Below are 14863 nucleotides of genomic sequence, written 5' to 3'. Positions count from 1 at the left end.
TGGACTTTAATTTAAATCATCAAACTCATCTCATTTCATGTTCATCAATCATTATACTTCCAAAAATATTATTTACATCTCATCAAAACATCTTGCTCAAAATATCATTTGATCAAATTCATTCAAACTCAACTCTTTTGCTCTTTCAAAACTCAATAAAATACATATATAGTATTAATTCATATAACTTTATTTTTATCAATAAAAATAATAAAAAGCCAACATCTTTACTCAAAACATGTATAAAAATATTCATGAACATCAAATCAATTAGGATTCATGGGAAAGTAGCCATGAATAATAATTCCAATAATATGAGAAATAACAATAATAATATTAATGCATAAATATATCAAACTCAATAGAAGAAGAATTAATTTATTTAGAATTCAAGATTTGGATAAAATCAACTATAACTCAATTATAATAAATTTAAATATTGGGCGCATGGACGAACTCAATCCAATGTTATGAAAGCCTTACATATCTTAAATCGGAAACTTTACTTCGAATTGGAACACTCTTGGACCCCTAGCCTTTTCTTCTCGCCGGTTTATTTTGTGTACTACCCGGAGTATAAGAATCACTAGAGTAGTATCTTTATACTACTAAAACTAAAACTATATTTGAGAAGTAGTAAAGAAGTATATATAGAGAAGAGTTGCTTAAGAAAGCTTGATGAATAAAATGAGGAAATAAGGTGGGTATTTATAGGTGTGGAGGAGGGACCTAATAATAAATAAACATAATCATAAAGGATGATCTTGAAAATTCAATGGAGAATTTTGATGTCATGGATGATGTCAAATGGTTCTAGATCTTTCTATGGTAGGTGAGATGAAATCTCTTTTAACAGAATATCTGTTTTCGAAGCTGCGTTTGAATAAGATAAATTCCTTATTAGGATTTGGTGTCTTCATAAGAATTTTAGATATAGAAGTCTAGTTTCAGTTAGTTCAAGAATCATCCAATTTGGAGCATTCTACATCGAGATATGAATTTTATTCTACAAACACTCCATTCCATCACAGCACTATGTCTTGCAAAGATCAATTTATTTGATCTACTTAAAATCCGAATCTTAAGATATGTTCTTCATGAAAGTTGTAGGTAATGATGTTGTGGTTATTTAAAAATTTGAATCACCTAATTTGGACCATTCTATGAAAAGTTATGCCCAAATTACTTTAGGCATGAGAGAACATAATCAAAATACTTTTAGAACATGATCAAAATACTTTAGAACATGATCAAAATCTTTTCATGCCTTCATATAAGGACTTTTGATAAATCAACAATTTAATGCATTTAAAAGCCAATATAAGTTAATATAAGATAGGTAATTAAATTTCATATATTTAATAATCTATGCATTTGGAATTATGATATGAAAATCCATAAAGTTTCATGCTTGAATTAAATAGAAAACTTTGATAATTTTTTTGGACTTCATGAAAGAAAGGATCTATGAATCAATAATATTTATGGGGTGTTACAGAACTAGAGAGTCGAAGGTTATAATATGAGTATTATTTTATGTTAAATAGATTCAGAGGACGATGATGATAATGTGGTTACGAGTAACCCATAAGAGATATGTAAAGCTATCTTTCTCTTCTTTTGGTACGTCTTCAAGTTAAGTAATGGATGATATGAGCTTGAGGGTAAATCTACTCATAAATGCCAAGCGTAATTCACGGTCCTTATTTACTTCTTGATGAAATCACTCTTACAGTAATTGAACTAAGGCTTCTCAAGCCTTTCATACGTTAGAAAGTGATGAATATGTGAAGCTATCCTTCTTTTCTCTTGGCATGTATTAGCCATAAGTGGTTTGTATATGAAATGTGACAATTATTCCATTCATAACACTCCAGGCATGACTCATAATTCTTACCCACTTCTTGGTATTAGAACTCCTATAATAGTTGAGTTATTGCCTTTTAAGGCTTCTATATGATGAAGGGTAGTATACGTAAAGCCTATCTCTCCTTTCTTTTGGAATGTCTTAAATGTAAGTGAATTGATACATGATATGAGTTTGAAGGGAGTTCCATCCATAAGTTTCGTACATAACTCATGACTCGTGTTCACTCCTAAATGTTAGAAGTCCTAAGCTGAATGTTAGAAGTCCTAAAGTAGTTGAACTACTACCCTCAAGCCTTCTATATATTGAGTAGTGATTGAGTACGTAAGCTCCTATTTCTAAAGACTCTGTGATGATAAGTGTCTCTGATTTCATAAGCCGTTTGGCATTATCTTAATAAAAGTCTATAATTCCTGAGACTCCGTTTGATATGACCCTTAATGGCATTTAGAGGATACTTGAGATGATGATCATTTTGATCCTCAAATGATAGTTCATGATGATTGTTATACCGAGTCTCAGATGATGAGTTAATTGCATATGGTTACTCACTACTTTACTCGTGCATGCTGTTAATACATCTTTCACCGAGCCCCATAAAGGGTCGGGTACGATCGAGTCCCATAAAGGGTCGGGTACGACCGAGTCCCATAAAAAGATCGGGTACAACCGAGTCCTATAAAGGGTCGGGTACGAACGAGTCCCATAAAGGGCCGGGTACGATATATGATGATATGAGCATTTAGCGAGTTCCATAAAGGGCCGGGTACGACCAAGTCCCATAAAGGGCCGGGTACAATATATGATGGTATGATTATTATGATATATGCATATGATAACCTAATTAAACATTTGTGACACCGAGTCCCATGATGGACTGGATACAGTATATAGGCATGCATATGAAAACATAATGATATATTTGTAACATATGAGATGATGCCGTATACAATGGTATGATGCCGTATACGATGATATGATAACACCGAGTCCCACAGCGGGTCGGGTACGGTATGGGAGGATGATATACATTCCTCATTTTATAAGATGCAGGTGCGGTGATTTATTAAATTTTATACTTGTTTCCTGCATTCCTAATTCTGCTGTAATCTCACTTATACGGTGTTATGCTTTATATACTCAGTACTTGTATCGTACTGACCCCCTTTCTTCGGGGGGCTGCGTTTCATGCCCGCAGGTACATGTACGCGTTTTGGGGATCCGTCAGCTTAGGATTTCTAGTCAGCGATTTTGGGAAGAGCTCCATTGTGTCGGAGCCTAGCTTTTGGTACTTGTCTTCAAATGTATATAACTGTTTATTCAAGGGTACGGTAGGGGCCCTGTCCCGCCATATGATATAGTTAATACTCTTAGAGGTTTGTAGACATATGTGTGTGGGTTGTGTGTATGTTTTGTTCAACGACATCTATGCGATGTATGATGCATCTTAATATGAAATGACAACCTTATCGGCTTGCGTGCCCTTTCACGATACGATTAGTGTTAACTCCTCCGGAGACAAAAATAAAGAAAAAGAAGGGGCTATATGTATATAGAAACATCATGACCCATTGGGGGTTCTTAGGTATGTATACGGGGTTCGAGTCGGACCCCAATCATGGCCTACGAATTTGGATCGTGACAAAAGCTATCTTGTCCAAGGTGAGTTAATTAACACTTTATTGCTAAAAAATATACCTTATAAACAAATATGTTACCTCATTTATATCATATATTAAATTCCCAAAAGTTCAACTCCTACACGAAACACACTACGGAATATAATTAAGGGGTGGATTCACTATTACGATATCGAGTTTATTTTTGAATTCAGTATTTTTTTATATGAAGAATATAATTTTATATATATATAAAAGAGAATCAGGTGACGTGGCACTCAGGATTCCTATTTTCCCTTATTTTTACCCATTTATGCCCTTTATTCATTTAAAAAAAAGAAGGAAAAGTTGCGTCCTTTTTACCATGCGTCGTCTCTTGTTCTTCTTAGTTGTCTCAGGAAACTGTACCATTTACTCTGCCTTTTCAGTCCGTACGCATTATTTGGTGTCTCTATTGTTTATTTATTTCCTTGCTTTTTATATGTATTGTTTCTTCTCAATATATTCTTTCCTTGCTTGCCGTTTGTACAATTTCTTTATATTCTCTCCTAATATCTACACTTACATGCATTTTGGATTATTATTCAACTTCATCTTGATTCATCACATTGTTGTTATCAGTGCACTAGTATAGAACTGGATCATATAAGTGATTACCAAGTTTAGAGGGAAAAAAATGAATATGCAGGACACGTTTATTTTGACACCCATGAAGTGTTTGATGAAATGCCTTCTAGAGACACATTGCCTACGGCTTCTGGGAATGGCTCCAAAATCTATCAGGCCCTTCTTCAGATCCTGTGCATAACGGGAGCTTTAGTGCGCCAGACTGTTTTTTTTAAGTGCAATTACTGAATGTCTTTGTTCAATATTAACATAACAATTCGAAACCCTAATTCAATTATATAGTTGTTTATTAAAACTGAACAAAAAACCTTGATTACTTGTGATCATCCGATTGTACAATCTACACTTATAAAGTTGGACAATAATGTCTACTGAATATTGATTATAGTTTAGCCATTTGAGTTTAAACTATATTACATTTTTAACTTTTCAGTAATTTGTTCGATTATTGTGATCATCTGAAAATTCTTGTGAACTCGTGATAATATTCTAAAGCTTTTGCCTATGCATAATTGAGAGTCCTGTCCAACTATTTCTCTTTTTCTTACTACCTTAGCATTTTATTCGGCTTTTATAGCAGAAATTAGAGTGATATGTTTGATTATGGACCGTGTTATTTCTCTTGAATGTATTCCTCCTCCTATTTATAATTGAATCCTTACAAATTTGAAATGAAAATAGAGCTCATCATAGTCACAATTCAACGTGTTGGTCTTAGGGGTGAACAATAAAATATTTCCTTATAAAGATAACAAAGATGCAATTTTTGGGCTTTTACTGTGAGTTTTTTAATATACTATATTCATATACATTTATGTCACTCTTTCAGATGTCCATTTTTTAATTTGTGCCTTGATGCTCCAGTAAGTGTGACACAAAAACGGCCCCTGCAATCAAATATTATTCGAGAAGCATATTGAGTACGAAATGTAAATTACATTTCTACTCCAAATGTTACGTAAAATTTGTTTTTCTAAGTTTGATAACCACTGAAAGAATGTAAATTTGAGAGCACTGCAACATCCCTTATTGAGTAGTATGGATCTATTTTAAATGAAGCAATATTTTAAAGATTTTTGATCATGTGAATATGGCATCTTTCTTCACCTCTTGAGCTTGTGAGTTGAATATGACATCTTTCTTTAATATTACGATTGTCTATTTGTTCTAATTTTTGTTAATCTTCTCTTTCGCGAAATTTTGTCTCGCCCATCACTGTAGATGGTGTTCCTCTTCCTTTGACAGAAATATCTTTAAAATGGTTCAAGTGATGTCATTTTCTAGATAGATACTTGTATTGATTTTTTGTTAAAGACAGATTTTCCTATATTACCTTTCTGATAGTAAGATGCAGGAGGGCTTTTGTTTTTATTTAGATGAATCTACACTTCTACAGGTCCTACATTTGAAGTGATATTTGAAATGTTTTTTGAGTGCTTTCATCAGTTTCTTATGTCCTACTAACATGTTTGGAGTTAAATAACAACACTACATTCTTATCTTCTGTTGTAGTTCAACCTAAAAAAAATAATAGTAAAAATAGCTATCACTTGCAAGTGCTTAAAGATCATATTTTAACTTTCATCTTAAATAAACTGACAATGGAACGCCATATAGTTTTGTTGACAGTGTTATCTTACCCATTGAAATTGAATTTTTTTTTTATTTAGTCAAGATTGACTTTTTAAAAATAAAAAAATTTAATAAAATTCAAACTTTTCTTTTATGACTGTACGAAGCGCAGTTCACCTTGAATTGGTCAAAATATGCGGAATTTCTGACTTTTCGTTCCCGTCGCTAGATTGAGATCTGCAGGGTGGCGGGTACTTCGACTGTCGAAGAACTTGATTCATGCAGAGAAAGAAACTTAGGATAGGAGTTGTTCGCCCATTAAAGCGGTACGTGAGCTGGGTTCAGAACGTCGTGAGACAGTTCGGTTCATATCCGGTGTGGCATCTTTCTTCCTTGTGATTCAACCACGACGGATATTTAGTCAATTGGATCTGGTAATCTAAGCCTTGCTTCTTCTGGTCGGCTCGTATTAGCTCCTTTCTGTCTTTTCATTGTCCGCCTCCGCCCGAACAGATATGCACTAACCCATCTGAAATACCCAAGAAATGGGTCAAAAAAATGGAAAGATCGGAACCTGTGGCTGGATTGAATCTTTCGCGATGGAAATGCACTCTTCCCCCAACTTTCCAACCCCTGTTTAGGTTTTGATCTGAGGCCATTTTCGAGTTCCATTTTTTTGAAGAGTATCGGGAGTGGTATATTCCCAGAGCCTTGAGATCTTTCTTTTGCTATTCTCCAGCAACTCTAGGAAGTAGGTGACCTAACAGCCGCCGCCCGACTAAACATACCAATAGTCACAGTGGAAAGGGATGTTAGTCGGCTCGGCACTGCAAAAACTGTGGGAATTAGGAACTAACTTCGCATTCAAATATGTCCTCTTCATCACAGGCAAGAGGCCAATTCACATCGGGATAAGGGCCTAAAGGCAAAAAGCATTGCTACCACGGGCTTTACGCAATCGATCAGATTAGACAGATATCCCTGAGTTTTCTGGATTCCTAGTCTACTATAACTGACTTAATAGAATATGGGGCAGAGCAAAGAAAGCCTTAGATCTTTGCTTGTTTCGTGTTATGGACTAAAGCAAAGGTTCTGCTGCATCCGAATTTCCCTTCTAAGATTGGTTTTCCCTCCACTTTAAACGTCTTTTCCCCGCTTATTTCTCTAGTTTTATGTATAAATATATATTAAAATTACAATAAATATTAAATATGAACTTATAACTTCAAAGGTTGAATCTAGATGTAGAAAAATCAGCTCATGAAATGATAATTCGCTCAACTCGTTTAAGTTTGGGTTGATTTTGGACTCCCTCATTTATTAGCTTAGCTCATTTTTAACCCATCAAAGTCTAGGTTGATATGTAATCCAAATTAATTTATGAGAAATTTTTGTCAAAATATTTTCAAAAAGTCATTTTTTATTTGATATGATATATATAATCATAATAAAGAAAATATTATTAGATATCAAAGATTTATAAAAGAACAACTAAATAATTAAGATTTAGTAACAATTGAGTAAATTGAGTTTTGACCGGTATTTTAGCCCTAAATAATTAAAATTTAGTAAAAATTGAGTAAATTGAGTTTTGACCGGCATTTTAGTCCATTTCAGATCAAATAAATTTTGAGCGGATCCATAACCCGCACATTTATTAGGGAAAAACTACACTTTATTAGACACAAAAACAAACTAATTACACACCCACAGCCCACCTTTAATTAACTCTCTTAATGCCATTGAACAAATTACACTTGCCCCTTCCTAGCCTAAACCCAATGCGCTTGTTTGATAACGTCACAATATTTTGTGCAATTTTTTTTTGAATTTGTGTTATAGTATCATTGAGAAATTTAGAAGTGTCTCATTAAGGCTTGATAATTGACTTGGCGAAATAGTGGTTTTTTTTCAATTATACAATTTTTTTTATCATGATAATATATGCATATCCTGTAGTAATATCATTCATGTACCATCGAATGACTTACAAAAATTTTATGATACAATTACAGTATATATATACTATGATGGTATCATTCAGTGTTTGTTCAATTTTATATTGTTATCATTAAGGATTTTAGAAGCCCATCATTAAGAATTGATGATTAATTTGGTGAAACAGTAATTGTTCTTTAATTATATATACACACACACTATGATTATATCATTCAGTATTTGTGCAATTTTCCCTGAATGTCTAGTTATTGCTCAATGATACCAAAATAGCATGTCATACACGTATTACTATATTATTGAGGATTTAGAAATTCCACGTTAAGTATTGATGATTGACTTTGTGAATAGTGATTGTAGGCAATCACCAGTGGATATTATGAATTATAAAAAGGTACGTATCTATAATTATTTTATTTATATAAGGCATGAACTTAGTTTCTCTATTTATTAACTCTGCCCATCTTGATCCGTCCAAAGTCAGTTCAACAAACTCATTTACCACCACTAGTTGAATCCATAAAATTTAAACTCGGCCATCTCATGTCCTATTTATAACTAAATGACGATATTTTAAAAAGTGAGGCTTCTAATTAATTAGTTCAAAGGGTGCAGTAATGGCTCAAATTAGGCGTGGGCATACAACCATTTTAAATTAATGATGATGGAGAAAAAGGTACCCTAAAACTTTTCTATAATGATGCCTCTAAGTAGTGTTTTCCTTTCTAATTTTTTTAGGGTGGGGTGGGATGGGAAGTGTATCTATTGTGGGGTATAGATAGAGTCGGAATATAACATTATAAGTTCTAGATTTTTGAACAATGATTCATATAATACTTGAAAAATCATTGAAAAATCTAGAACTTATAACATTACTTAAATAATGTTATAACATTACTATACTAGATACAATCGAATCCGAGGGTTCTACCTCTGCCACTAGGTGGGGTTCGTTGATGGATGTTACTTTTCTATGTAGGGGTCCATATGCACCTTTTATATTTATCTACTACTTGTTCATATTACTAAATTAAGAAAACATTTATTAAATTTGTTACTTTTGTAATTAATTCTTTTTAAAAATGTTCATATTTATTTGCAAAGTTCCCATTTTTTTTTAAGAGGTGAGTTAGTAAATTATCTTCTTACTTATAATTTCTTAATCACTATATAAAATGAGAAGTGATCAACTAATATGAGACGGCGGAAATACCTAATTTAGAATGATTAACTACATGTTATACAAATAATTCAAAGTTGTAATGTTACCCTAGTTATTAATATTGCTTTTGGTTACAACAAAAATATAAGATCATCTCTAGGTTTTATATATATTCCTAAAGTTTGACATGATTTTCCACCTACCACATCGACATTATCTCATATACAGTTAAATTGTTTTATAATAATGTAGTTTTTTGGATATTTTTTATCTATTGTAATGAAATATTATTATAGAAAACATATAATAAATCTAGTACAAAAATCAGCTCAAGAAAAATCCTTGGCCATTATAATAAAATGGTATACATTTTCTGAAAAATATATATGATAATATGCTTAAAGAGGAAATAAAATAGTAGGAGAAAAATGAGAATAATTAAATTATTTTTCAAATTTGAATTAAATTTAGAATTTTCATGATTAAGACTGATTTCATGATATTCCTTCTTCCCTCCTCATCATATTGAACTACTACCATTATCTTCCTTATTAGTATTTCTTTCTCCTTAACAACATTAATTTCAACCATCATGAACTGTAAAAGAAAAAATAAATTTATCATTGAAATTCACTATTTAGAAGAACTTTGAAGCTCAAATTTTAAAATTTGATTTGTTGCAAAAATAAATCGTTTCGAGTAAATAATATATTAAAAAAATTGAGTTATTGAGAGGGATTCATATATAAATTATGAGTTGTTGTTCATTGAAAATCGCCATTGAAGAGCTTCGAAGCTCAAATTTTAAAATTCGTCTTGTCGCAAATATGAATCGTTTCGAGTGAATAATATATTAAAGGACTCGAAACATCAGAATGAGCTCATAGCTAAAATTTGGGACTGCTTATAGAAAATTTGAGTTAGTTGGGTTTTAAAAAAATCAACTCGTTGGGAAAGATGAATTGTTGCAATGTATAAATATTGTATAACAATGTATATGAATATTTATACATCTTTTGACACATAATTATACATATACATACACAATTATGATACATTACATATATATTGCATATACATGCGATCATTCTAGTTGAATTTTTTTTGTGGGCCGTACATTTTCCTAAGAAGCCCTATAGTTGGACCACCATCTTGGACTCAGGGGCGTATCTAGAGGGGGGGGGGGGTCTCCGAGTTCACATGAACCCATGCTCACCTTCCAAAATTATATATAGTAGTGTTACATTTTAAAAAAAATTACTTAAATATAAATGTCTGAACACATGTTTGAAGTATCATTTAATGGGATGATGAGGTGCATCTCTCTAAGAGAGGTTAAACATTTAACTCTTATATCTATCTTATTTTTGTCTTTTTAAAATTGGGTAACACCTCTCCAAGTAGTTTTTGGTAAAACTTTTTGCATTTTAATTAATATATTTTTCTTCTTTTTTTTTTCCTTAATCTTTCAAATTTGTTTAGTTTGCCTATCACATTGGAAATTTCTAAAAAAAATATTTAGCACTATAATTTTTCTATATAATTAGACCAAATTTGTATATTAAAACTAGTAATACTAAATGATACAACATACAATCAATATATCTTTGATTCGGAATATAGCTATATATATAGTATTTGAATCGATAAAAATTAAATTTTGGACCTATAATTTTAAAAGTTTAACAGGTTAGTGATAAGAACCTAAAGATCAAATCGGTCAAATTTGTATCTTAGATCAACATTTTCATAATAACACACCTATCCTCTCGAAATCTTGAATACGCCTTTGCTTGGATTGGACCTTAAACTTGATTATTCTTTCTTCAATAAACATAAAATTGGACTCGCCCATGGGCCTTGTTAAGTCTTGTTTAATAAAAGGGAAACTTACATAAATATACAATATTAAGAAAATATTTACCATTTATAGCAATAAAAAAATAATTTTACTGAACACTTATAATATATTTATAATACAGTTTTAATACATATTGCAGAGAACTATTTATAAAACATATATAATACAAGTTTTATAGATGGATAATATATTTATCACATATTTTAATAGACTTATAATACATTATGTTAGTTTCTTACTAAACAAACATAATATATATTTTAAAACACTTATAATACATTTATATTGTATGAATAGTTCACTTTTAATACAAGTGTAGATTTATCATAATATTGCTATATATTGCTATAAATGGTAATAAATAAAAAATATCGCTAAAATCAGTAATTAATTTTTAAAAAACACTCAATCAAGTAATTTTTCCTTAATAAAATTGCACGATTTACGTGGAAGAACATTTACCTTTGTACCAAACACACCCTATACCATTGAATTTTTCTTTTTTAAAAAAATACATTTGTATATATCCTAATTGTTTGAGGTATGAAATTTGTAAAAATATGACAGTTTAGGTATGTTTTGACCATTAACTCTCTGCTTTTATCATACCAAAAAACAAAAAAAAATGATTTCTTTATGAAAACATTCGCAACCATTTATTTGACTATACAAAATTTGGAAAAAGAGGGAAAAAAACAGTCGGACTTGAAATTCAAGACAAGGAGTCTCTTTCTTTATACATACTTAAAACAATGACTAAATTTTGTAAGCCGTGCAGGTGAGGCGAGATTGAACGGCAATAAGATAAGTCAACATTCAATCCAAGACAGCACTGAGCGCTGATAGCTTGTAGAAAACAACCCTGGTCCTAGAAATGGCGGCAATATATATACCACTAGTCAATAGTCATCATCCCTTCCTAGTAGGAATAAGAAGCAGAAGCTTTCCTCTCTGCAATGTAACATCATATTTTTCATTCATGTCAACTTGAATTTATAGATAAGGCATCTCTTTCTTTGGATATACTCGAAACAAGGATTAGATTTTGTAACTTGTACAGGTGAGGCGTCGGTTGGTCCTAGAAATGATAGCAGTATACACTCGACATCATCACTTCCTAGACCCTAGGTAGGAACAAGAAGCAAAGGTTTCTCTCTCTGCAATGGCACAGCATATTTTTCATTCATGTCAAGCATCAAAGGATCACCATTATTTGGTAGAGACCACTCAAAGTGATAAACCAAATTAGCTAAAATCAAATGCATTTGTTTTGTAGCAAAGGGCAAGCCAGGGCACATTCTCCTTCCAGCACCAAATGGCAAGAATTCAGAGTGTTGTCCTTTATAGTCAATATTTGAGTTTAAAAATCTCTCTGGCTTGAATGAAAATGGATCATCCCATAGCTTTGGGTCATGCCCAAGTGCCCAAAGATTCACAAAAACTAGACAACTTTTTGGAATTGTGTAGTTCATAACTTGACATGTTTCACTTGCATAGTGAGGTAGAAATGCTATTGGTGGATGCAACCTTAAGACTTCTTTAATGCAAGCATTTAGATAAGGGAGTTGAAAGATTGTTGATTCTTGAATGGTGTTTGAGTTTATTGATCCATTTTGAAGTTCAGAGTTGAGTTTCTTCATGACTTCTTTGTTTCTCACCAGCTCAGCCATTGCCCACTCTATTGTGGATGTCAATGTCCCTGTCCCCGCTGGAAATATTTCCTACAAAACATTTTAAATAAATGAGTCAACTATATCTAACTCTCTAGCCATGAAGATAAGAGTAAAGTCTGCATACACTCTACTCATATGATCATATGGGGTATGTTGATGTTGTTGAGTCAACTATGTCAAATATGTAACTGAATTCATAAAATTGGTGTTTTTCAGACTCTCCAAAATTGTTGTCACCATGTGTAGGATTCTTCAAAAAACACTACTTTTGGAGTATCAGACACATATCCATTGATGTCTTTTAAGAGTCCGAGCAACATCAGTATTAAGAATGTAATTGATACCAGAATATAATTGAGGAAAACAAAAGGATTTTTCCATACCAGAAGCATGTAATTGATTTGATCATCAGAATATCCATTAGCAAGCATTAAATCCAAGAAGTCCCCATGTTTGACATGATCTTCTCTTCTCTCCTTTATTATCCCTTCCCAAATTTTAAACAAATTATCAAGACACTTCTTTGCCTTCTTCTTCTTACCTTGAATATCAACAACCCCATCAAAAATTGGAAAAAAATCAGCTAAAATTGGAGTTGTCCCATATTCCATAAACTTCCAAATATTCCTTTTCATCTCACTTATAACTCTCTCATCTTCCAACTTAACCATATTTCTTGAAAAACAAATCTCTCCCAAAACATTACAAACAGTACCAAAAACAAGATCCCCAATTATCACAACTTTACCTTGTTTAAATTTCAAGAAATCCACCATTTCAAGAACCCCTTTTCCCCTTTTGTTATCAGCATATGATTCCATAGCTTTACTAGAGAAAAGCTCAGTCTTCCACAAGACCCTTATAGATTTCCAGTGACTATTGCATTCAGTAGACCAAAGAAGTGAAAACCTCTTTAGATCTGATTCATTTATTGGGGTTGCTTTTGGTGCATAACGAGCAGAGAGTTGTCTGTCATGATTTTTCAAGATTTCAGTAGCAGATTGTGGTGAAGACCCAATGACTATAAGCTGATTTCCTAGTTTTAAAGAGATTAAAGGGCCAAGATTTTGGGATATTTTTGTGACTATGATGTGGGGTTTTTTGCTTATGACATTTGGGATGTTGCCTATTATTGGCCATTGGAATGGTGAGGGTGGAAGATTTTGGTTTTTTTTCAAGAATTTGGATTTTTTGATTTGATTGAGGATTAGATAGATTAAAGGTGGGAAAAGAAAGATGAATAGAGAAGATAGATTGATAGATGACAAGTTCATTTCTTGATTTTATTGAAATGATTGGAAAAGATTATGTTTTGGTGGAGAATTAATTAGAAGAAAGTTGAGAGAAATAAGGGACAAGTTAGCTCTTGAGTTTACAATTAAGGAAATGTAACTCCTAGTTGATCAAAGAGTCACTTAAACTATGATAAAATTGAGTAGAAGTTGAAGTGTTAGGTGGTTTGTAGACCTTACTTAGCCAAACAAACCTAACCACCTAGTGGGTTGCAATGAATTGAAAATAAAGGCCTATGTATAAACTGATATGAGCATAACATTTTGCTAAAAGTTTACATTTGACGGGGGTGAGCTTAAGATCTTACTAAAGTCAAAAGTTGGATCAACATGAAGTTGGAAGTGTTGAGTCAACATGAAGTTGATTTTAAAGGGGAATATTTTTACACAAGGGTTAATGCCTAAATTGGGAAGATGAACATCAAAGAACATATGAAAATTAATGAAACTACAAAGTGTATATGAACAAGTATGAAGTTATTATGGGTTTGTCATCATAAAAAAAATAAAATTATTGAGTTGTTAGGATTTATCTTGATCTATGAATCCACCTTCAAGATCATATAGTGTTTTGATAATTGATAAATTTTGTACAAGTGATAATTTATATACAAATAAAAATAAAGAAAGAAATACAAGAATCAAGTTCTTAATAAATCTCCAAAAGGAACTGACAATAAACAACATTGAAGACGAACTTTTGAAAGGACCTGCTCATTTAGACAAAGATCTGCAGAGCTAGAAATTATTCGAAGAAGCAATTTCACACCCACACAAGAAACACTTTGGAGAATTGTAATTAACCTGAATTCAATTCTACAAGATTTTGAGTTCAAGACATGAAAAGGTACCATACATTTAACACATAGAATTAAGAAAAGTTAGCCGTATACGTGTGAAGATGAAATCCAAATCAAATAAGAATTGATTTCTTTGAAAGTCTTGAACCAAATATTGATTCGAATCAGAGAACTACAAGCGGCTACTTACTCATATAAAATACAACTCGTCAAATTTTTTTTGGAGCCTAACTGTAACCAAAGAAAGAGGCATCAAAGTGGAAGCAGAGTCTGCACAAAGAGTCTCATTGGAAGTAACTACTATGACGAGAGGATTTATTTCTGTCAAATTTTATCTATATTGTTCTTGAGTTGTATTAGTTAGACTCTTGTAGTTCAAGACAAGATTTTGATTACATTCAGTATCCATTGTAATAGGTTTTGTTTTGTGTTGT

The 14863-nt window shown here is 32.0% G+C and overlaps 1 protein-coding gene across 1 annotated transcript; it reads right to left on the bottom strand.

The window, feature by feature from the left end:
- Positions 1-11309: 11309 nt before the first annotated feature.
- On the bottom strand, positions 11310-13748 carry LOC129888930 ((S)-N-methylcoclaurine 3'-hydroxylase isozyme 1-like). Its single transcript, XM_055963996.1, has 2 exons — positions 12721-13748; positions 11310-12385 (listed from the first exon to the last, which is right to left on the bottom strand). The coding sequence occupies exons 1-2, from the start codon at positions 13609-13611 to the stop codon at positions 11789-11791; spliced, it is 1488 nt and encodes a 495-aa protein (XP_055819971.1). The 5' UTR covers positions 13612-13748; the 3' UTR covers positions 11310-11788.
- Between the last annotated feature and the right edge of the window lie 1115 nt (positions 13749-14863).

The sequence above is a fragment of the Solanum dulcamara genome, chromosome 5, assembly GCF_947179165.1.
Source record: "Solanum dulcamara chromosome 5, daSolDulc1.2, whole genome shotgun sequence".
NCBI lineage: Eukaryota > Viridiplantae > Streptophyta > Magnoliopsida > Solanales > Solanaceae > Solanum > Solanum dulcamara.
Note: the sequence above shows the minus strand (reverse complement) of the source record. Positions and strands in the feature narration are given on the sequence as shown.

Coding starts and splice junctions, on each gene's coding strand:
- LOC129888930 (XM_055963996.1), bottom strand. CDS start 13,611: ATGAACTTGTCATCTATCAATCTATCTTCTCTATTCATCTTTCTTTTC. Junction 12,386..12,720: donor AAATCAATTACATGCTTCTG/GTATGGAAAAAT, acceptor AATGTTTTGTAG/GAAATATTTCCAGCGGGGAC.